General features: G+C 38.5%; 1 protein-coding gene and 1 pseudogene across 1 annotated transcript; one reads left to right on the top strand and one right to left on the bottom strand.

The window, feature by feature from the left end:
• The first annotated feature begins 496 nt into the window (after positions 1-496).
• Positions 497-8,423, top strand: LOC142629198 (protein SUPPRESSOR OF npr1-1, CONSTITUTIVE 1-like). The gene is made up of 8 exons (XM_075803165.1): positions 497-1,129; positions 1,228-2,565; positions 3,063-3,249; positions 3,314-3,428; positions 3,572-3,738; positions 5,280-5,393; positions 7,300-7,719; positions 7,821-8,423. Exons 1-2 carry the CDS (start codon positions 497-499, stop codon positions 2,497-2,499), a joined length of 1,905 nt encoding a protein of 634 aa, XP_075659280.1. The 3' UTR covers positions 2,500-2,565; positions 3,063-3,249; positions 3,314-3,428; positions 3,572-3,738; positions 5,280-5,393; positions 7,300-7,719; positions 7,821-8,423.
• Positions 7,371-8,960, bottom strand: LOC142629199 (calcium-transporting ATPase 12, plasma membrane-type-like; annotated as a pseudogene).
• Between the last annotated feature and the right edge of the window lie 16,460 nt (positions 8,961-25,420).

Here is a 25,420-nt window from a genome sequence, read left to right on the forward strand (position 1 = left end):
AGATGCATAAATTTAGTCAGGATTCATCAGTTGGTTGGTTAGACGTCATGTAATTTTATCCACAAATAAAGTTAAAATTGTGCACAAATATTAAATAATGTTCACACAACCATGATGAGTCTATGGGTGCAAATCAATTAACTATTTGACACCAATCACATTATTCATTGCAACATGCACATTTTTCATGATGTCATAGGTTGAAACTATAATATATATATATATATATATATATATATATATATATATATATATATATATATATATTACTATATGAGTTTGTAAGATCTATGTAGTAACTTTTAAGATTTTTATTTTAAAAAATGTGTATTATATTTTTTTTAAAAGGAAAAAAAAAAGTCTATTATAATTCATTGTTGATCATTTATTAATCTATGCTTTTAGTCTATCATTTTAAGGTTTGTTTTCTTCTTACTAATAAATTTCAAAAACTTTCCTTCTTATACAGAGATGTCGGTTCGAAACATTAAAATATATGAATTTCGACCATTGTAAAAATATTACAAAGGTACCTGACTTATCAGTGATTTCTCCATACATAAAGAAGCTGGAACTTTATAGATGCAGAAATTTAGTTGAGGTTCATCAATCTAATGGACTTCTTGAAAAGCTTGAATTGTGGGATCTCAGTGGATGCAAAAATGTTAGAATTTTTCCAAGAAACCTCCGGTTGAAATCTCTTAAAAGCTTTAATTTTAATTGGTGTGGAAGTCTTCTGCAAAGAACGGAAAGATTAGCGTTGCTTACATCAATAGGATATCTAATTAGCCTTCATAGCTTGAGTATAAGTTTAAAAAACGTGAAAGATTCAAGTGACATCTCTAATCTACAAAATCTTAGGTCTCTCACTGTGTATGATTGTGAAAATTTTCCAAAAGCCAGGGATACTTCTGGTTGTTTCCCCGAATTACAATATTTAAGTTTATGTTTCAGCAACATCACTACCCTCCCTGAGATTGCATGCAGATGTCCGAAATTAGAGACCCTTTGCATTCACCATTGCCAAAACCTTCGGGAAATTCCAAGGCTTCCACCTTGTACAAGAAGTGTATTTGTAAGTGGGTGCAATTCGTTGAATTCACGATGTAGAAGAAGATTATTTAGTCAGGTATCTCTCTAATTTATATATATAAAAAAAATAAAAAAAAATTTGGTTAACTTTCCTTACTAAATTTGTTGAACTGAAATTTTGTTAATTGCAAGCAGCTTGGAGATGTGATAGGGCTTCCACGGAATTCAGTATGTGGTTATTCTAATATGAGATCATCGCATCAGGAGTTTGAATCTGAATTGGGCTCTTCCTCTGAATTGGACTTCTCTTCTAAGTGGTCTTATTATTGCCTTGCACTTCCAGGAACTACAATTCCACAGTGGTTCAACCATCGTAGGCATGGAAGTTCCATATCATTCTCAGTTGGTCAGAAATTTCCATCATTTGCTGTATGTGTTGCTTTTAACGTAGAAGGCAAGGATAATGTTCCATTAGTATCTCGAGGGTTTCATTGTTCTATCTACTTGTCCATCAATGGTTTTGAAGAAAAGCTCACGGGATTTACATTTCCACTTGATTCATTAAATTTTATGTTGTTTCAGTATGTAAGTGTTAGACATAACTTATTGAAACGCAAAAATTTGGGCGATCGGAATGATGTTACTCTTCGGTGTGAAATTTTAAATAACCATAGAGAAGTAGCAGAAGTTACAATAAGAAGGTGTGGGGTCCATGTGGCATGCATATGCCCCCCTCAGAATTCTACTGCAGATAAGGTATTAAAAGAAGCATCTTTTGATGAACGATTAAAATTGTTTTTATCCAGAGTGGCTACAGAGGTTCTTCCCTTCGAGCGAGAGATGGTCGGATGCTCTGAAACCCAAAATGCCAATTATTGCCCTCTTTGTGAAATAGCAGAAGATTCAGCCTTACATCTATTTCAATGTTGTTCCTATGCCAAAGGAATGTGGTATGGTGCTAGATGGGGTTTTCGCATTGAAATGATCCAAGCTAAATCTGTAAAGGAGTTCATTGAAAAAATAGTTGACCCCCCAAAGGAATTATTAGCAGAAAGAGTCACCAAAGATGAATTCACACTGTATGCAATAGTGGCGATGAAAATCCTTTGGGATGCACGGGAAAAAGCTCTAGTTTCAAAGACTAAAGAAAGCATAAATCAGCTAGCCCATCGTCTTAACACACAGTATGACTCTAACTTGAGATCACTTTGGACTACGAGGCGAACTGAAGAGCAAAAAAGGGAAAATGCTTGGACCAAACCACCTGATCAACTGGTGAAGCTTAACTTTGATGCGTCGTGTGATCAAAATAATGTAGACTTGGCTGTGGTTGTCAGAAATCAAGAGGGGAATGGCAGAGCAATCAGACGTGGGATAAGCCTCTGCAACTGGTGGACTTGCATTTATTTTCTGCTCTTCTTCATCATGTGTATTTGGACTATGATTTATCAATTTATTAATACTTAGCACCAGTTCTGAAAGGTCACTCAGATGCTAATGAGGTCTCTCTTGGAATCTTCGACCCTTTTGAAGGTACTAAGTTCACGTTATATGTATACCAGCTAAATAATTGTTGGAAATATAATTTGATTTTAATATGCGAGTAGTCATGAGGTTACTCTAGGCCTAGCTTGGATTGTTTTAATTTTGGTTAGTATGACTTAAGGCCTTTTGTATTATAGTTCTGTTAAATATGACAAAATATAAATAAGATTAAATGAATTGATATTCCAGTTGGCCAAGTTTAGAATAAATTGTCTTATTGAATGAAATATGATTTTTATGTTGTTCTTCTCATACAAATAATGGTTATTTCTCCTTGTGATCTTGAACATACCTCATGTTGGAGGCTAACTGGAACCTTTCTCCTGAATTGATATCCCTTAGCACTAAATTTAATATTCACTTCACCTAAAACAAAAATTCATGTATTAGAAATGATTTGGAACTATTGGCTGAATCTTAGATACTTTTCTTTTGTGGGGGTGGAGTTGGGGGACTATTGCAATGATTATCATTTACTATTTCAGGAAGCAGAGCATCTTTGCTTAGACAACTGCTTGCCAGAAACTGCACTACACTTGAAGAGACAAAGCAGTCAACCAAGACAAAGCTGCAAGTCCAATGCAAGCACCCCACTGCCCCCAATCAGCCTCTTGGTACTGACAATTGACAAACCACTTCTCTAAGCCCACCATCACTAGCTGAAAAACTATGGTAAACCTTAAAATTATTAAAAACATCTTGTTCTTGAATAACCCCTAAATTTGTTCTTCTCCAGTTGCCTAGGGTCAAACTTATTGAAGACTTGACAGAGGAAAAAGTGTTGAAAATGAGGGTTTCTTTCACTATCTCACACCCCCCAAAAATAGATCATGCCCTACATTGCAGCATCAGTAAGACTTCTATGGCTTTGGTTATAAATTGCTTTGATTGATGGATTTACTATGAAGTCATTGTGTGGCCATGGCTAAAGTTGATGCAAGGGCAGCAACATTCATTGTGAGCTGGAACTGAATGAACTTTTGACTGTTCTTAGATACACACCTTCTCCAACTCAAAACTGTCACCGCAGAAGTAAATAACCAGGATGACAGTATTTGTGCTCTCCTTTTCCACTTCAGTGCCTTGGATTCCCATGGAAAGCCCAATAATTTTCTTCTCTTAGAATAAATACATGATTCACACCGGCAGTTCTCTCTTCCGGTGAGTATTTTTTGAAAATTCCCTGTTCTACTATAGCTTCATTGTTGAAATCCTCATCAAGATTGGGAATCCCACATTCCAAAGCTATCACTCTTGCTGCATGTTCATTGTCACTGGTGATCATTTTGATGTTTACTCTAAAGAGTGCATATAGTCTTCTTACTCTTCCTCTTTTCGAAATCCCCACTTCTATTTTTCTTTGAATTGAGGGCCTTGACTTAGATTATCTCAGAATTTTGCTTGATTTTATCGATATTGATACCTAAATCGTAGATTGCCCAATAATGTAGTACTTTTACTGTATGGCTTCCAAATCCTTCAACCGATCATGCAGAAATCCTGTTTGTAAATTGTGCTAGCTGTGCTGAAACCAAAAACTTGTTGCCTTATAAAAAAAAAAATTTCTACTTTTTCTTAGGAAGTACATTCCCTCGTAGTTTCTTTACCAAGCCAAGATTCTGTTAGCTTCATCTCATTAACTGTCAAGTACCTGTTTTGTCAGTGAAGATTTTTTTTTGTGGCTCAGTCCATTGTGGAACAAGCAGAAGGTTCTCAAACCCTAGTGTAATCAAGCATCAAGCATTTCATAGAATATGCCACATGTAAGAGCAGCTGATAGAGGTAGACCTTCCAGAGTTGCCACCGCCATAACTGTGACTGTCGTGGCAAAAAGGCATGATCAATCATCGTGCACTATATCTCTAATACTTTGAGTTTTAAATATTTGTATGAGTATTAAGATTTAGAGTACCAGAGCAACAAATGTTCTCTCATGTTAGCTCTTAAAGTTGCATACTATGGTTTTGTTATTTTAATTTTCTGTTCACATTTTTTTAACATAATGTCTGCGTTTTCAACCAACATCAATGTAGTGGTTATCTTTAACATAATATTTTTGCTTTAAATCAAGCTTCAGTATGACCAGGTTGCTTGTCTTGTGCTGTTACTCTCAAGAAAGAGGCTGCACCAGAGAATGATGCTTCCTATTGGTAGTTGAGGAAAGGTGATTGGTTAAATTCATTTTTTTGTCATGATTATGTTTCAATCTTCCATTCTTTTCATTGTAAATGCATACATATGTGAAATTTAGTATTCATAAATTATCATGTAAGATGTTGATTTCGTTTACTCTTTTTTCCCCTTCTGTAACTACATCACCAGCGAGTATTCTTTGGCTTTGCCTTTTATGGAGACCACTCAAGAAGATTGACTTTTAATGTCTCTAGGAAGTTTCCTAAATCCTACATGCAGCACATATAGTTGTGAGTCAATTTTTTGTCATTTACTTTCTGTTCATCTGTGTTTGCCATTTACAACTCTTTCCCTTTGTCAGACTGTGTTATCATCTTTATGAGTTACAAAGAGTACAAGGGAAATACACTTTATTTTAAATGCTTTATTTTCTTGTGATGAAATCCATCAATGTAGAAGTTATTTAATTTGTAGGGAATTTTTATATTGCAATCATAGGAATGGACCCTTTATGCATGTGCCTGACATGAAGAATCTTTATGCTTAAGAACTTGTGATCTTGTTTGCAGAAAAGATGAATGCTCTTAACAAGTGAGTGAAAAGGCAAAGACCAAGTTGCAATTTCAATAAAAATACCTGATTGCCCTCGCTCCAGCCTCCCAGAATTTGCTTAGGTCATTGAGGTATGTTCATAAGCATTACTTTGTGTGTTACTCTGCGTGGGATATCTTGAATTAAACTATTGAAGACTCTATCAAAGTTTGATTAACCTTCTTGCAGATTGATCTAAAACTTACTTTGAGCTTTAGGTTGATAAAACAGTCACCTAAAAGAAGCCCTGTCAGAGGTGATTTGTGCACTAGTTAGCTTGTAACTATATGTGGCCTGGTCATGAGATTGTTACTGCCTGGGCCAGGGCATGTATAGCTTTGTGGAGGCCAGGTCACCAAAAATTAAAGGCATTAACTTATAAATTAGTACACTTGGCCCACAGCTTTTCATAGTCACCTTGTCATGAAATCAATCAACTTCTTTTTCTCTACATTGGAATATGATCATACATTCTTAAATACTCTCTCCTTAGTTAGCCACCTTGTTTAGGCCAATTTCATGTATATTGCTTCTCTCTAATGAACACCCTTTTTTTTTTCTTTATATACAACCTAGGGTCTTTTTTTAAGGGGACAGTAACATATTCATTTGAAGGAAAATATATGTATATTTCAAATAAGGTATGGCTAATAATAAAATTTTAATGCAAGCAAAAAATTCTCTTAGTAAGGACCAATAATTTTCCTGGTATACATTTAATGTTAACTTAATCCCATCAAAACCTCTTGCTTTCAAATGGGATTATGTGGTTTTGATATCTAAAACAATGGAGGAATTGGGGCATACAGTACAAAGGTTTCTCTCTCTCTCTCTCTATATATATATATAATAAAATATTAAAAAAAACCAATGTGTATATATACACACACACACATATACATAAAAGAAATATTAAAAAAATTAATCCCATGGGAAGCAACAGCCACCCTAGCCTCCCTTTGCTTTGCATTTGATCATGGCCTGCGTCATTCATACCCATACTGCTTAATTCCTTTTGTGGTATTGTTGTTCTCTTGCCAGAGTTACCTTTATACTTAGATGTACTATGACTTCAGCATTGTTGCAAAACCTTGGGAACTGAGTATTCTTATAATTTCTTTGGTGTTTTTCTCCTTATTGAAGCAAAAAATTTAAAGTCTGATTTGCTGACAATCGATCATCTTTCTATACCAATTATCCAACTAATGAAAAGATGGCAAACAATTTCCTTTTGAAAAATATTTATAAAAAAGTACTAGTATTTTTTTGTAACTTGTCAATGTGTAAATGTGTTTTTTTCTTTTTTCTTTTCTCTAACTTATAATAATTGTTGGTAATATAATTTGGTTTCAACACTAGAGTAGTCATGAGATCACTTTGCTCTGAGTTCAGTTTGCATATGCTTCATTGTAATTTTAGTTAGTATGATTTAGGGCCTTCTACATTGCTGATTTGTTGAATATGACAAAAATATAACTAAAATTAAAAGTGGTCTGATATTCTAGTTAGTCAACTTTGGAGCAAGTTGTTTGATCCACTAAAGTTTGTGTTTTTTAATATGATTCTCAAAGTAATGGTGTTTGTTACCCTGATGTCCTATTAAAGGCTGGCTAGAATGTGGTCTCTTGAATATATATCCCTTAGTCTTGGGGGCTCCCTTCTTGTGGGCGTGAACAACCTTCTCACTCTTCATCTTCACTGAAACCCCACTTCTGTTTTTCTCTGAATCAAAGTCTAACATGGATTATAGAATTTATTGATATTCATACTCATATCAAAGACAAGCCCAAGAAAGGGTCGCTTTCTTGTTAGGGCTCTAGAAATCTTTACAAGCGATTCAGAATCTTGTTTGTGTTTAAACCAACTGCTTCTTGTTTTATATATCAAGAACATTTGATACTGTTCTGTGGGAGTACCTTCCCTTATTGCTTCTTTTAAAGGCAAAATTTTGTTACCTTCATCTCATTTAATGTACAAGTACCTGTTTTGTCAGTGCAGATACTTATGTCTTACTCCAGTGTCTCACAATCAGAGATCCCTAGCCAAGGCATGATAAACTATCATGTCTTTCATAGAATAAGCCAAAGTTGTCTTCTTGCCAGAGGCATACCTTTTGCAATTGCCAACACCATGATTATGACTAGCAGTGACAATAAGAACAAGTGCATTGAAATATGTTGGTGCTGCCCATCTCTCAATACGTCCACCCTGATGTCTCCACTCTTTAGGGAGAACTTTTCAAATTGCCTGTATTGCTTGAAGTTACAGACAGCAGAAACAGCAACAACCCGAACGACAGCAACAATAATACTCCTAACATGATAATCGTATGCTGTTTGATTCCAAAGGCAGAGATTAAAGCACGGGCCAAAAGTACAATAATAGTCGTTGCCTCAAATGCTTTGAAGACATACTTGAGTAAACCTTTTGCTGGTTCTTTTTGGTACTTTTTGGCACCAAAAACGTTCTTTCAATGAATCAGATCAGCCACATTACCACTAATAACTTGCTTTATGTAGGTTCCAAGAACCACAGCCAGTGCTTTTACTCTAGATTGACATGAAGCCTCAAAGTTCTTATTCCTCATCATGTCATTGAGCCACTTCAGATCAACACTGAGAAAGGAAATGGATTTGTTATGCGAGCAACCCTCATTAACAGGCTGCACATCAATGGTCTTGGTCAATTGGTGCTGTATATGTGAAAGATTAGTTGTAAATCAGTACACCATCTTTGGTTCATTGCTTAGTAGGTCTTGATATGTGGTCCTTCCTTCTGTTGCTTTTGAGTTACATTGGTTGATGCCAAGAAGGTGATAAATGTTATTGCTTCTGGAAAGGTACATATAATCAGAACATAAGTAGCATCTGGCAGTTCCTCACTATCTTATGTGGACAATTTGGAGGGACTTGAATAACTGAACATTTGAAGGCATGGAAAAACCAGTTAAGATATCAAATCTAGTTTCCTGAATCTGCAGATTGAATGTTGTACAATGAATTTTTTGGGGACTTTTTAAATTTATGATTGTAATTCTTTAAGAGGCTCTACATTTTGAACACTACTCTTCTTTAATAAAACTCATTAATTACTTATAAAAAAATACGTGTTTGATTGTTTTACTTCCTTGGCCTATTCCTAGTTTATATTTCTGTTAAGATTGTCAATTAGTATGGCCATTGGTCTTTGTACCAATGGCTTCTCCTTTCCCTCTCACAAGCAAGGGGAAGATGTTGAAGTTGTGGGTTTAATCTGAAATGTGTAAATGATTAGTATTTACCAATCAAAACTGCAATGTCATTGTCAAATTCTATTTGTGAAGAAAGGGATGGAGAAACTAAGATAGGAAGCTTTGTGTTTTGATGGCTCTCTCTTATGACATTTAGCTTTGGAGTGACACTATTTAGGAAGAGTCATAGTATGCACACCTTCAACGTTTAAATACAGATGTAAGTTTGAAAATCTTACATAAGATACAATTATCTCTCCTTCGCCACTCTAGAGCCTTGAATTCCTATAACCCAGTACCTAATGGTTTTAGGGAGGCACATAATTGGAATGTCCTTTGAATATTGCTTTTTCTGCTTTAAGCATGTACCCATCATAGCCTTCTCTAAAATGTAGGATCTTGTCATCATAAAAATATCAACGTTTTCCATCTGCTCTTCAGGTTAACAATTTAAAAACATTACAATGTCTACTTCTGCTTTACCTACTAAATCCCTATTTGGCTTGAGATTTTAGACTTTGCACTAAATTATCTATAGCTTTGGAGTTATTTTCTCTAGTGATCATTTTAACATTTAACTTTGGCAATTATGCGCTACTGTTCACACAAACCATTTATTTTGTCGCAGTCCACATTGTTTCTGCTGTTCTAGCACTGGTTGAGATCATTCAACACCGCTAGCCTTGATAGCCCGAATAAGATCAGAGGGTTTTCTTCAAGAACAACATGAACCTTCTCATTCTCCTCCTGTTTTGTTGGATAGAGGTGTTGTATTCCAAGCTCATATCAGCTGTATCACTATGATTGCAAAAATTGCATTATTTTCTTTTGATCCATATACCTCTTAGTTATCTTTCTTTGGACACAATATTTCAAATATATTCCTAGTATTTTCCGTGAAAGAGAGATAGCATCCCATGTTGCACTTAATGTTACTTTGTTTTGCTTGGCTGGGTGCTTAGTTACTAGAATATTCTAGCTATTGATGATATGATTAACTTTCCTATACTGCATTGGTGGGTCTAAAGAAAGTTTTGTGGCTCAACTGTACTCTCTGTATGGCATGCATTGGGTGTGTTACAATCTGTCCTGGTATTGCATTCTATAACTACATTTTCTAAATCAGCCAATTCTAAATGCAAAGAAAAGTGTTATTGCACTCCTTCAAAACTGAAAACTTGCACTCCTGGTTCAGCATTGGTGAGCTTGTTGCATATTTTAAAGATACTAGTCGCATATCCACATGCTGTGTGTGATAATTTTTTTAGGATGATCTCATTAAATATTTTATTAATACTATAATTTTAGTTATCAACTATTGGTTTTGCATTAGTTTTTAAGTAAATATAAACCTTAGATATTCTTCTTTTTAACCTTTACACACGCACACACATATATATAATGTGAATCTTTACACATACCTTTAAGAAAACTCTATATATTCCATTTCTTTGGATGCGTAAAATTATAGACCACTACTCCATAATGATAATGGCTAATTAATTTTATATGTTTTTTTAGTGATCTCATTTGCAACGCTTCTTACCATTAATTATTGTATATTTACTAATTGATGATTTGCATAACAAAGACATTAAATGAGAGATAGCATTGTTCATTAGATTCTCAAAAGTAACCGTATATGAAAATTATATATATATATATTATAAATAAGCTAAAATGAAAGGTCAAAAAAGAAATTTTAAAATTTTCTAACTTTATTTCTTATGTAATTTCTACTACTACCAGAGAACATCTTTTTTTTTCTTTTTTTTTTTATATGATTAATATGGTTTTCATAGTTAGAGTTTGATTAGTTTTAAATTTAAATTTAGTATTATGATTGTATTTAATTATTGATTTAATTTTTTAAGTGAATTTAACGGTTTATTTTACTACACTGTAAAGTTTTTAATATTCTCCACACGATAATCTTTATTTTATTTTTTACTTATCCTTACAACCTCTTGTTTTCCAATCAACAGTTACTAATTGACGCTTGATTTTTTTTCTTTATCTATTGTTTATTACTTAGTATTGTTTTTTTTTTCTTTACCATCTCTCTCTCTCTATGTGTGTGTGTGTGTATGTGTGTGTGTTTCTCAAATAAAAAAAGATACTCAGTGTTGTCGAGTCATCCTACATCGGTAAGGTATGATATTGAGAAGGAGTTTATCACTTACTTCGCGACACTAACTACCGCATGCAGTTTTGGTGTTGGCATGTGAGTGTATTCCCTTATTTCATCCCCCTTCCCCTATACATATGTGTGTGTGTGTGTGTGTTTCTCAAATAAAAAAAAATCTCTTTCTCTCTCTCTCTCTCTGTCTCTTTCTCTCTCCATTGGCAACGTATCGTTATCCAAAAATTGATGATGATTCTATGACATTAAATATACATTATTAGTTTTTTATTTTTTTTATTTAGTGTTTCTAACTTGATTTGTTTTGTATTTTATTTTTCCTTTGATGCATTGCTCCTATGACATTAATATGCATTATTAGTGTTTCCCTAGCATCACTTCACTTAATAAGGACAATTTTATTTATTTAATTTAGGCAAAATATTATATTTTAAATTTTGAAAAATTTAAAAGGAGAGGAAATATAAATAATTTAACGATATATATGGGGGATGTAGCTGAATTTAAATGCTGAATAAAATTATATGAGAAAAAAGTAAAAATAAAATATATAACAATAAACACTAACTTATCCAAATCATTCAATGTAATGTAATAATAATGTATTCTTATATACTATCTTTAATTCTTTATAATGCAATATGATAACATTTAACAATCAAAGTGATAAAAAAAATTTAAAGCACAAAACTAAATTTCATCAACCAAAATAGAATTCTAAAGAATACAACACTTTATCAAGCTAAAATAGAGATGCAAGAAAAATAAAAATAAAATCCACCAAAAAATTGAGGGAGAAAGAGTGGGAAATAACCAATTTTATGTGAGAGAAAATTATGTAAGAATAGAAGAGTGAATGACAAATTTATACTAAGTGAATGATTATAAAAAGAAACAATATAAAGAAAAATAAAAGGAAAGAGGAAGAATGATATCAAGGTAGAATGTTTAGGGAGATGAAAAGGTAAAGGGAATGAGAAAGGTTGGAGAAAGTGTAACTGTTAAAAAAATGAGTACAATTTGATGAGCACAATTTTCTTTTATTTGAATTTAAGTAAAATATTACATTTTTTATTTTTTTAAAACAAAAAGAGAGAGGTAGAGAGAGAAAAAAAATCAATAATTTAATGATAAGGAGGATGTGGTTGAATTTGTATATTGAATAAAATAAGATGAGGAGAAAAAAAAATTAAAAGATATAACAATAAAAACTATATTATCCAAATTATTCTATTTAATGGAATACTATTATTTTTATCTACTATCTTTAATTTTTTATAACATAATTGGATAAAATTTAACGATCAAAGAGAAATAATAATAATAATTGTAAGTGCACAATTGCACCTGGACCCAAGAACAGTTATGGGCTCAGGCCCAATGAGCCCTAAACAATAAGAATTTGTAGAGTGTGGGCTTGAAACCCAGGTTAGAAGTATATGAGGATTAAATGACAAACTAAAGATTGCAAGTAATTGAAAACAACAAGGAATATTGTAACTGGGCCTCCTCGGACGTAAGCCGAGAGCTGTTCTTATATTATATCTCTCCCTTTGTCTTTTGTCTTTTTAGGTTACAAAAAGTTCCGTCCCGTTTCTGTTCTAGGTCCCTCCTTAAATACTCCTCTTTTTAATACTTTATACACGTGTTGCCCCAATTCCCCCCTTAGCCTAGATATTTCTTTTCTTAGTGCCTTTGAACAGTAACTAGAAGTTTCCCTTTCACTGTTCAAGTGTCACCTCCTCATTAATGCGGCCAGGGTGGTAGGTGCAGGATCTTTAATGTGGAGGTAGCAGCCTTTACTTTTGACACTTTCCCAACATCGGTGCTTCTAGGACATTCAAGGGTTCATCCCCTTTAACCATTGGTCTTGACCGTGTCATTCCCTAACCTGTACTATGAAGTCCCGGGTTCTCTGGTGTCAGTCCGAGGGGAAAAATATCCTCGGCTGGATCCTTGGATCCTCGGCGTATGGGCCGACCTGAAGTACCAACAAGCCATAAACCCAAGAGCAGGTCGGCCTTCCTTAGCAAGGCCCGACGGCCCATATCCCTATTAAGATCTTTTTACTCCCCACAATAGCCCCTCAAAACTCTAATTTTTGACATCCGAGGAGAAAAATAGGGTTTTGATCTGACAAGGATCCACTCCACACACTTCATAAGCGATGGCACGTGTGAAAATCGTTTCGCGTCCCAGAAGATGACACTTGGCGGTTTTATTTTCAAAAACGCGCGCATTTATTACTGTAAGTTACTCTTTGTCTCCCACGTTCAACGGTGAGATGGGCATCCAACGGTTCTCATTACTCCACGAAATTTTAGGCGGGACAGACACAATTTCGAGGCCGCCTTTTCGCACATCGTGACGCTTCGGGAACCCGCGCCTTCATTTAAGTCATCAGGGATCAATCCCATCAAAACAACAACAATCATTCTTCACCAGCAGAAAACCGTGGAAACCCGTACCTTCAACTTTGTAAGTTATTACTCTCTCTATTCTTGACCTTTTCTCCTCGGATACAGTCCTCGGCTGTCTTCGTAAACACCCTCCTCTCTAGAGTTTAACCTTTCGTTCTTTTCTAATGGGTAAGTTTAAGTGTCTAGTTGATACCGCCGCTGGGATGGAAGGCTTTAGAGCTAAATACCATATTCCTAGCGACGTAGGGCTAGAATACTGCCCGGCAACAGCCGTGGCCGGTTCTAGGAAAGAGGAAGAGGTTATCATCCCTATGATAGCCTTCATAGAGGGTGGGATGACCCTTCCAATGAAACCCGTAATGAGGGAGTATCTTCGCAACCACCGGTTGTGCCCCGACCAATGCCTTCCAAACGTTTTTAGAGTTCTAGGTAGTGTAGATGCTCTAAACGAGCAGATGGGTTTAAACCTCACATGGCACGATGTCGTGTTCCTATATGAGTCCCACAAACTTTCTAAAGTAGGTTATTATATGAAATCTCGGTCTAGCACCGTTAGGCTAATCTCCTGTCTGCCCAAATCAACCAAAGGCATGAAGACTACTTGATCGTGTCTGGGAACTGGCACGACGGCCTCCACTGCCCAGTTTAGTGGGGGGATCCAGGTGCGACACCATAGGATTAATCTCCCCAAAACACAACTTCTCCTAACACACACACATAAATGCGTATCTGTATGTACTTAAATTCGTTAAATATTTGTGTGAATCTGACCCGGTTTATTTGTTTCGACGTCTTTTTTGCAGATAAGCAGCACGTGCGTCCTCGTCTGAGTCACTGTAACGTTGCCGATCTAAACCGAGTACTTCACTCCGAGGTATTCGTTAGTGAAGACTTACAACTTCGGGCTGCTCACCTCATTCTCGGATACACTCCCCTTTCTAAAGACTTCCAGGAGATAGTGGACGCCATTATTGCAGGCGACCGAAGAAGAAAAAGGATTAACGTAGCTCGGCCCCACTTTTTGGACGACCGTGACCTCCCAGACGCTCCTAACACCGTTCTCTACAACCGGGCGATAGCAGCAGTCCCCCTCGCCGTGCACGCACAAACAGCTGTCATTCCAGAAGAGCAGGTGTCTTCTTCACACTCCCTTGACGACGAGATAGATCAATTCCATCTCGAAGACACTGAGAAACCTCGCGGGAACCAGTTTGTAGTGCTTTCCGACGAGGAAGAAGAAGCCACCGAGGCCTCTGGAATTGCAGGGTTTGTAGTTGCCCTTCCCGAGGACGAATCCGTAGAAGACATGGGACGAATGGAGGGTCTTCTCACTAATAGGGCTGCCAAAGTTGCAGAGAAGAAGAAAACGGGGACGTCCCAAGTTCCCCCGGCTTTACCTCCTCCTCCTCCTCTAGCTGAGCCAAAACTGCCAGCCGAGGATCCCAAGAAGAAGAGAAAGGGGGATAATGATGGGACGATTACAAAAGAGCCCAAGAAACAACGCCAACAACTCCCACCGGCCCAGCAGCAGAAGCTGGACAAGTGCAAGGGTAGAGCACGTTCAGCTGAACTTGGGGAAATCAGGGATGAGGCTGTAGTGTACCAAGCACCGGCCACCTGGTCCCCCGAACTAAGGCTGGACGGCGCTCCTATCTCCTGCCAGTCCAGTATAAGGGCAGTTCAACAAGGCCACGCCCACCACCTGGCCGAGGTCCTAGAACGCCCTCTTCTGCTGCCCAAGGACATGGAGACCTTGGAAAAGATGGGCCAACCACAACTATTCCTCTCCCTAAAAAGAGACTTAGCGCTGGTAAGTGTTTCTCCTTTTAACAATATTTATAAGTAAATCAGTTTTTGTTATTGCTAACTCCATCATGCTTTTTTACAGGCTATTCAGGAGGTCTTTGTAGCTGAAAAGTTTATTGAAGACGCTCGGAAAGTAGCCAGAGCTGAACTCGAAACTATGGTGGAGACTGAGAAGACCTTAGGTACAGCCCTTGCCGAGAACGAGAAGCTGACCTCGGAGGTAGCAGAGCTGAGGAGAGAGAAGAATGGGGTCGAGTCAAACTTGAAGACCATGAAGACCCAGATAGAAGGACAGCGCAAGCTCCTTCGTGAAAGAGATGAAGAGCTCTCCCAAACTCAAAGGGAGTGCTCGGATCTTAAGAAGCAGCTGGCGCTGATGAAAGAAGAAGCCAGTTCCTTCCAACTCTCTCTTCAAGCTGCCAAGCAGGCAAGTTTTGATGAAGGGGTAGCCACCACCGAGGAGCAGCTGACAGAGGAGTTCGCGGCCTTATGCCGCGAATACTGTCAAAAAGTATGGGGGGAAGCTTTAAACGTAGCAGGAGTTCCTCAATCTTCGGATTTGAGGAAGTCCGAGAACGTTTGGCTTCCCCTAGAAATACAGGAGATTGAAGAGGCTCCTGCTGCTACTCCTACCCTTGAGACAACTCTTCCTGCCTTACCTCCGATGGTCCCACAGCAAATTCCTGATCCTACAGAACCTTCTGGTTTCAATAAAGAGAAGGAAGGAGGAGTGGATGCAGAGAAGGACTTAAGCCAGACAGTGGAACCCATCGTCCTTTCAACAACGACAGTGGATAAAGGAAAGAAGATTATGACTCCTTTTGAGCTGGAGTTGAGAAAGACTAAAGGCACTAGTACCTCTCAGCAAGATCCTCCTCCAACAGCTTAGGACTTAGCTTAGGGCTTCTCTTTTTCCATTTTTTTTTGAATTATATGTAATGCATATTCAATTGATTAATGAAGAACGATTTCGTTTACTTTTCACTTGGATTGTCTCTGTTTCTACTTTATTCTTTTTTTGTACTTATTACAAAAGTTTCCCATTAAGTCATATCAAAAGTTTCTCAGAGTATAAAAACCTACTCCTAGGACTGCACAATCATAACTTCCACATAATCATGCTTATATTACTAAAGACTTAATACAAGGTGACATAGTTAATACGTTTGAACAATGCCTTGATTAAAAAAGGAAAGAGGACTTCATATAACAATTAAGCCCTTATAATGCATAACACTGTTTTTAGTAGGTTGTAAGATCCGAGGACCATTCCTTACACAAATTTACTCAATACTTAGAGATATAAAACTTAAGATCCGAGTTAATAAACAGTAAGGTATTAACATCCAGCCACAATCAGAAGTTAAGTTTAATCAAAGTCATAGTCCGAAGATAAATCTTAAGCAATCTTTCGTTTAATTCTTCAAAATTGTAACTGTAAATGATAAGACATCAATTTCCACAAGGTTTGTGGTCCGAGGACTACACTTAACCAAGTTTCTGTTTGATTCTTTAAAACAGTAACTTCAAATGTTAATTTTCCCAAAGTAGGAGGTCCGAAGACCCGCCATAACTAAGGTTCTGTTTAACAAATGATAAGACATCAATTTCCACAAGGTTTGTGGCCCGAGGACTACACTTAACCAAGTTTCTGTTTGATTCTCAAAAATTATAACTTCAAATGTTAATTTTCCCAAAGTAGGAGGTCCGAAGACCCGGCATAACTAAGGTTCTGTTTAACAAATGATAAGACATCAATTTCCACAAGGTTTGTGGTCCGAGGACTACACTTAACCAAGTTTCTGTTTGATTCTCAAAAATTGTAACTTCAAATGTTAATTTTCCCAAAGTAGGAGGTCCGAAGACCCGGCATAACTAAGGTTCTGTTTAACAAATGATAAGACATCAATTTCCACAAGGTTTGTGGTCCGAGGACTACACTTAACCAAGTTTCTGTTTGATTCTCAAAAATTGTAACTTCAAATGTTAATTTTCCCAAAGTAGGAGGTCCGAAGACCCGGCATAACTAAGGTTCTGTTTAACAAATGATAAGACATCAATTTCCACAAGGTTTGTGGTCCGAGGACTACACTTAACCAAGTTTTTGTTTGATTCTCAAAAATTGTAACTTCAAATGTTAATTTTCCCAAAGTAGGAGGTCCGAAGACCCGGCATAACTAAGGTTCTGTTTAACAAATGATAAGACATCAATTTCCACAAGGTTTGTGGTCCGAGGACTACACTTAACCAAGTTTCTGTTTGATTCTTAAAAATTGTAACTTCAAATGTTAATTTTCCCAAAGTAAGAGGTCCGAAGACCCGGCATAACTAAGGTTCTGTTTAACAAATGATAAGACATCAATTTTCACAAGGTTTGTGGTCCGAGGACTACACTTAACCAAGTTTCTGTTTGATTCTTAAAAATTGTAACTTCAAACGTGAGAGCTAGCCATAACTTTGAAATATTAATTGACAAAAGCTTATTTGATTAATAATAATACCTTTTAAGATTATTTACATTCCATGGACGTGGTACAACTCGTTCATCTAGGTCAGCTAGCCTATACGACCCTATGCCTGCTATTGAAACAATGCGATAGGGGCCTTCCCAGTTAGGTCCTAGCTTACCCCATGTTAGGTTCTTAGAAGTGCCTACAACTTTCCTTAATACAAGATCACCAGGTACAAGTGGCCTTAGCTTCACGTGGGCATCATACCCTCGTTTTAGCTTCTGCTGATAATACGCCAATTGGACCATAGCTGCCTCACGCCGTTCCTCAAGTAAATCAAGATCTTTCTCTAGTAGTCCCTCGTTTTTCTCTGGACTAAAAGAACTTGTCTTTAGAGTAGGAAAACCGGATTCCAGTGGTATCACCGCCTCGGCTCCATAAGTCATAGAGAATGGAGTTTCTCCAGTGGACCTACGCGGTGTGGTCCGATACGTCCACAGGACATGAGGGAGCTCTTCTACCCACCTGCCTTTCGCATCGTCTAACCTCTTCTTAAGCCCGTTGACTATGACCTTGTTAACGGCCTCGGCCTGCCCATTTCCTCGAGGATAAGCTGGAGTAGAGTATCTATTTATAATACCCATCTCACCACAGTATTGCCTAAAGGCCTTGCTGTCAAATTGAACGCCATTGTCCGAGACGAGTGTATGTGGTATACCGAATCTAGTAACAATATTTTTCCAGATAAATTTCTTGGAATCAACATCTCGGATATTGGCCAAAGGCTCAGCCTCGACCCACTTAGTAAAGTAGTCTGTTCCCACGAGCAACCATCTTTTGTTTCCAGCAGCTCTCGGAAAGGGCCCTACAATGTCCAAGCCCCATTGCGCGAAAGGCCAAGGGCTGGAGAGAGGGTTAAGAACCCCTCCAGGTTGGTGGATATTAGGGGCGAACCTCTGACACTGATCACATTTTCTGGCATAGTCCTGAGCCTCCCTCTGCATATTGGGCCACCAATAACCCTGAGTTAGGGCTCTATGGGCTAAGGACCTTCCTCCAGTGTGGCTTCCACAAATTCCCTCATGCAATTCCTCCAGTAATGATTCTGTTGATTCAGGGTGTACACACAACAAATACGGTCCCGAAAAGGATCGTTTGTACAGCTTCTGGTCCTCAGACAACCAGAAACGCGGCGCCTTTCGACGTACCTTTTCTGCTTCAACTTTGTCTTCGGGAAGGATGTCATTTTTGAGAAAAGATATGATCGAATCCATCCAACTAGGACCAGGCCTTATTAGATGGATGCGAGGTGCGTTAGCAGCCATAAGAGAAGGTTCTACCAGATCCTCAACGAGAATCACCCTTGGTAGACCTTGAGCCGAGGATGTGGCCAACGTAGCCAAAGAATCTGCATGAGTGTTTCCACTCCTAGTGACATGAGCTAAGGCAAATGAGTCGAATTCAGCTCGCTGACGTTTAACCTGGGCCAAATATTCTTGCATTCTGGGGTCTCTAGCCTCCATGGTCCCCATGACTTGGCCGACCACTAATTGAGAGTCCGAGAACACATGGATTTCCTTGCCACCCATCTTATGTACCATTCGCATGCCTACCAAGACTGCTTCATACTCAGCCTCATTATTAGTAGCCGAGAAAGCCAATCTTAAAGATTTTTCAAAGACAATTCCTTTAGGGGACATTAGAACAAGTCCAACGCCAGACCCTTTATGATTAGCAGCCCCATCCACATAAACTTTCCAAGCCGAGGGCGATACGGGCGTGATCACACCAACCGATTTTTCACCCATGTGCTCTCCCTTTGAAGTATCTTCTAACAATGGTTCAGCAAACTCGCCACCAAATCGGCGAGGACACGACCTTTCACCGAGGTGCGAGGCTTGTACTTAACATCAAAGGCTCCCAAAATGGTTCCCCATTTTGCCACTCTGCCCGAATAATCAGCACTACGCAACACAGCCTTGAGCGGCAACTGGGTCAAAACAACCACAGTATGAGATTGGAAATAATGAGGAAGTTTGCGCGTGGCGTGGACTACGGCCGACGTGCTTTTTCCAAGGGCAAATAGCACACCTCGGCTTCATTCAAGGACTTACTAACATAGTAGATCGGCCTTTGCACTCCATCTTCATTCCTTATAAGGACTAGACTCACCGCATGAATAGCCACGGCCAGATAAGCGAATAAAACCTCGTCCACCTCAGGGCGAGATAAAATGGATGGCCGAGATAGATATTGCTTAAGCTGTTGGAAAGCTGACTCACAATCCTCGGTCCACTGAAACCCTTTCCACTTGTTCAACAATTGAAAGAAAGGACGGCACCGGTCAGCTGACCGAGAAATAAATCTGTTCAACGCAGCAATCATTCCGGTCAATTTCTGAATCTCCTTGGGGTTCCGAGGTGGCTGCAAATTCTGAATAGCCTTAACCTGCACTGGGTTCACCTCTATGCCCCTATGAGTGATCATATATCCTAAGAACTTTCTAGATCCCACGCCAAAAGAACACTTGGAGGCGTTAAGACGCAACTTATACTTCCTTAGCATCTGGAAGGTGTCGGCCAAATCTGTCATGTGCGAAGGTACCGTCTTACTCTTTACCACCATATCATCCACGTATACTTCTATAGTTTTCCCCGATTCTTTGTTCAAACATTCGGGTCATCATTCTTTGATAAGTAGCCCCAGCATTTTTTAACCCAAATGGCATGACCTTATAATGATAGTTCCCCGTTGGAGTAATGAAAGCAGTCTTCTCCTGATCCTCTAACGCCAAGGGAATTTGGTGGTAACCCTGAAAGGCGTCCAGGAAACTCATCCGAGGATGTCCGACAGTAGCATCTACCAGTTGATCAATCCGTGGCATTGGGAAAGAATCTTTAGGACAGGCCTTGTTCAGATCAGTAAAGTCCACACATACTCTCCACCTGCCGTGTTTATTATTAAAGACAACAGTATGAGCCAACCAATCAGGGTAGAAAACTTCTTTGATAGCCCCCGCCCTTTTGAGTTTAAGAACCTCTTCCTTCACAGCCTCAGAATGTTCTCGGGAAGATCGCCGAGGTGGCTGCCTCCTCGGAACGATGGCCGGATTGACGTTTAAACGATGACAAATAAAGCTCGGATCTACGCCTGGAGCCTCATAAGGGTCCCACGCAAAGACATCTATATTGTCCTTCAGAAATTCCAACAACTCCATCTTCTCTTGGTATGGCAAAAGTATGCCAACTTGGAAGAACCTCTCTGGATCATCTGCTATTACAAACTTCTCTAACTCCTCGCAAACAGCCTCATCTTCTGTCATCGCTCCAGGTGCCTCCGGAGCTGTTAATTGCTATGACTCCTGAATGGGCAAGGTTGATAACTCGACTTCTGACTGACGAAGTACTGCAGCCGAGATGCATTGTCTGGCAACTACCTGGCTGCCGAGGATTTCCTCAACATGTTCCCCCGAGGGGAATTTAACCTTAACGTGCAAGGTAGAGGAGACGGCTCCCAGAGCGTGCAGCCATGGCCTGGCTAGGATGACTGTATATGGAGAGTACGCGTCAACCACAATGAAATCTACTTCAACCGTTTCTGTGCCGGATTGAACGGGTAAACGGATCTGTCCTTTTGGCACAACGGCTCTCCCTTCAAAGCTAATAAGAGGTGAGTCATAAGGAGTTAAATCTTCCAACTCCAACCTTAACCCCTTAAATAGATCAGGGTACATGATATCCGCACCGCTCCTTGATCTATCATCACCCTCTTCACGTCATAATTCCCTATTCTGAGGGTAACCACAAGAGCATCGTCATGGGGCTGGATAGTCCCTATTTTATCCTCCTCGGAGAAACCCAAGACAGGTAAAGTGCTCTTTAATCTCTTCGGCCTACCACCTACATCCTCGGCCTGCGAATGGGAAACCGCCATGACCCTAGTAGGACCTGAGCCGGTCCTACCAGGTACGGCGAAGATAACATTAATTATTCCCAATGCTGGCCGAGATGAACTGTTCCTCTGGTTGTTTGAACCAACTTGACTGACCTGCCCAGTGGGCTGACACAAATGCTGCTTCAACTTTCCCTCACCGACGAGCTGCTCTAGATGGTTCCACAGGGTCCGACAGTTCTCAGTAGTGTGGCCCACATCCTGATGGTACTGACAGAAAAGGTTCTGATTTCTTCTCGCAGGACCCCCTGCCATCTTGCCGGGCCATCTGAAGAAGGGCTCTTTACGAACTTTTTCTAATAACTGATGTACTGGTTCTCGGAACACAGTATTTACAGCCTGGGGTGTTGCTGAGCCGGATTGTCCGAAATAATCCCTCCTCGGCTTGTTGTTGTGATATCTGTCCGACCTGAAATCCCTTTTCTCCTGCGGGATAACCTTCTCCTTTCCTTTTCCCTGTTGCTGGTCTTCCTCTACCCTTTTATATTCATCAATACGATCCATAAGACGACGTACGCTGCGGACGGGCTTTTTCGTCAAAGACTTTCTTAGGTCGTGATCAGTAGGGAGGCCTACCTTAAAGGTATTAAGCGCCACCTCATCAAAGTCGCCGTCTATTTCATTAAACATCTCCCAATATCTGTCGGAGTATGCTTTCAGTGTCTCACCTTCCTTCATGACCATGGATAGCAACGAGTCTAGTGGACGAGGGACTCTGCTACAAGTAATGAACCGAGAAGCAAATGCCCTAGTTAGCTCCCCAAACGAGCCCACAGACTCCGATTTGAGACCGTTAAACCATCTCATAGCCACAGGTCCCAAACTGGAGGGGAAGACTTTACACATCAGAGTCTCGTTGTGTGAGTGCACTACCATCCTTTGGTTGAAATGACTCACGTGCTCCACCGGATCAGTCCGGCCATTATAGATGGTAAACGTGGGCTGGGTGAACCTCCTGGGAAGCCTCCCCCTCTCAATCCTCCGTGAGAACGGAGATTTAGAGAGTTGGTGCAACGCCCTACTCATGGTATCGTTGCCTAAGCCCCTAGGACGAAGCTTCTTACGTCTGCGGGTTGGCTGGTCGTTCCCCTCACCACAGGATGTTGCACTGGTGGGGGAATATGATCTTGAGCTGTAGCCATGTCCCCTATCCTTCTCTGAGGAGGAACTAGATGAGGATGGGGAAACCTTACGTTTAGCACGGCGTAACTTCCTCTTTAAACGATTAATTTCCCTCTGCATGGATTTAGAGCCCTCATCGTGGGTAGTACTACCTCCTCCATGAGTATGGCTAGCCCCTGGATATTCTGTATGGACGCTTCCTTCACGATTCCTACGATGTTCAAGACGTTCGAAATGATCTTCTGGTTGTGATCCTTGTGACTCTGCATGGTGAGAGCCTAAGTCTGCCATCATATCCCTACTACTTCTAGACTAGGTTCCCACAGACGGCGCCAATTGTAAGTGCACAATTGCACCTGGACCCAAGAACAGTTATGGGCTTAGGCCCAATGAACCTTAAACAATAATAATTTGTAGAGTGTGGGTTTGAAACCCAGGTTAGAAGTATATGAGGATTAAATGACAAACTAAAGATTGCAAGTAATTGAAAACAACAAGGAATATTGTAACTGGGCCTCCTCGGACGTAAGCCGAGAGCTGTTCTTATATTATATCTCTCCCTTTGTCTTTTGTCTTTTTAGGTTACAAAAAGTTCCGTCCCGTTTCTGTTCTAGGTCCCTCCTTAAATACTCCTCTTTTTAATACTTTATACACGTGTTGCCCCAATTCCTCCCTTAGCCTAGATATTTCTTTTCTTAGTGCCTTTGAACAGTAACTAGAAGTTTCCCTTTCACTGTTCAAGTGTCACCTCCCCATTAATGCGGCCAGGGTGGTAGGTGCAGGATCTTTAATGTGGAGGTAGCAGCCTTTACTTTTGACACTTTCCCAACATCGGTGCTTCTAGGACATTCAAGGGTTCATCCCCTTTAACCATTGGTCTTGACCGTGTCATTCCCTAACCTGTACTATGAAGTCCCGGGTTCTCTGGTGTCAGTCCGAGGGGAAAAATATCCTCGGCTGGATCCTCGGATCTTCGGCGTATGGGCCGACCTGAAGTACCAACAAGCCATAAACCCAAGAGCAGGTCGGCCTTCCTTAGCAAGGCCCGACGGCCCATATCCCTATTAAGATCTTTTTACTCCCCACAATAATAATAATAATAATAATAATAATAATAATAATAATAATAATAATAACTTAAAACACAAAACTAAATCATATCAACCTAAATTAGAGTTATAAAAAACACAAAAATTTATCAACCTAAAGCGGAGATGCAAAAAAAATAAAAATCCACCAAAACATTAAGAGAGAGAGAGAGAGAGAGAGAGAGATAACCTTTTTTGTGAGAGATAACTATGTACAGAATGGAAGAGAGAATGACAAATTTATAGTAAGGGGGAGTGAATAAGTAGAGACAAATAAAGGAAGATGAAGGGAAAGATGAATAGTGATATTCAAGTAGAGGGTAGTGGGAAGATGAAAAGGTAAGGGAAGAAGAAAGATTGAAGAAAGTGTAAATATTAAAAAAAAAAAAAGTGAATGCAAAAAAAATTATAGGAAAATTGGAAATAAAAAGGAAATATATATATATATATATATATATATATATAAATGTTAAAACCGACAAAGATGAATATGTAAAGTTAATAATTTTTTTTTTTTTTTTTTTTGTAAAGAAAAAGAATAATAATTATGTGGCAAATGATGTCGCAATGAGGTGGTGCAATAGGAGTTCAACAGCTATAAATGCTACATTTCAGTTTTTAGTAATATATAAATATAGATTTGAGCAGGGGCTACGGAAACTTGAGGAAACATTTTCGGAGGTGAGCGGACTTAGTGAGACAGCTTATGTGCTTAGGACCTTTGGTACTTATAGATTCTTGGTGTGTGTTTCGGGATAGATAAAAAGACAAGATTGAAAATAAAATTAATCTAAATTATATTAATTAAGATTCTATAATAAAAGTTAAGAGCTTTATAGTTCAATTGGCATACGTACAAAATGCTCGAAGGTCTAGAAAAAAATAATTCAAGTTACGGGATTTACGGTTTATTGCCATGCCAAAACAAATGCCAAAACAAAACTACAAAAGACTTTGGCTTGAGAACATGTGGCCAGCAAAAAAAAAAAAAAAAAGTGTTTTAAGTGGATCATGCTACTTTGTTTTGTTTGCAGAAAGACAAAATAGTGTTATGGAATCTATGGATATGAGTGTTTTTTTTTCCTAAATTTATTTTTTTATGCACTATGTGACGTTTTGTTTTAGAGATAAAAATGCTTTGTTTTTGTAATAAAGGGTTACTATCTCTATCATCTATGCAGAAATGTTTGTACATAATAAGTTTACAACAAATTTTAGGTAATAAGCTGTTATTGGTTCTAATTTGGGCCAACAACGAACATCACTTTTTTACCCACTAATAACAACTTATCACAAATAATTTGTTGCGAAAATATTGTGCATTTAGCATTACTCAAAATCTATAATTTATAGGGGAAATTAAACTTAAACCACTTGTGGTTAGGCCTGTTTTAACTTTGTCATCTAAAGTTTGAAAATTATCACTTTACCCACTTAAGGTAGTTTTTGTTAAAGCATTCTCATTCGGGATTCCAAAAAAGTTCTATTTTATAACCTCAAAACCTACTTTATCTATTTTACCATCTCATTTATAACTCACCCAACATTCCAGTTTCTATTTTTATATATAACTCAATAAATTAATATAAACTACAACATCAAATAATATAAAAAATCATGTTTCTCTCTCTTCTCTTTCATTTCTTTTTTTTCTCTTCACATTTCTCAATTAAAATAATAGTATTTTTTTTTTCATCCAAGTGAACAGTTGTTTCTATATATAAGAACCAACTATTCACAGGTTCTAAAATCTTTTAAGAACCCATACCCGGATGGAGCAGCATTTTTGAGGTTTTGAATGTAAAATAGCAACTGGATGGTGTTTACAATCCCCAATGCTAGTGCTTTTAGGGAGTTGTTACCCACCTCTCCAATAGCTGTTAAAAAAACACATTTTAACACAAACATAA

Source organism: Castanea sativa, chromosome 3 (assembly GCF_040712315.1).
Source record: "Castanea sativa cultivar Marrone di Chiusa Pesio chromosome 3, ASM4071231v1".
In the NCBI taxonomy this organism is placed as follows: Eukaryota; Viridiplantae; Streptophyta; class Magnoliopsida; order Fagales; family Fagaceae; genus Castanea; species Castanea sativa.

Excerpts from the sequence above, each read along its gene's own strand:
- LOC142629198 (XM_075803165.1), top strand. The coding sequence starts at position 497 with ATGAATTTCGACCATTGTAAAAATATTACAAAGGTACCTGACTTATCA. Across the intron at positions 1,130-1,227 it reads GAAGAAGATTATTTAGTCAG|CTTGGAGATGTGATAGGGCT; the intron begins GTATCTCTCTAA and ends AATTGCAAGCAG.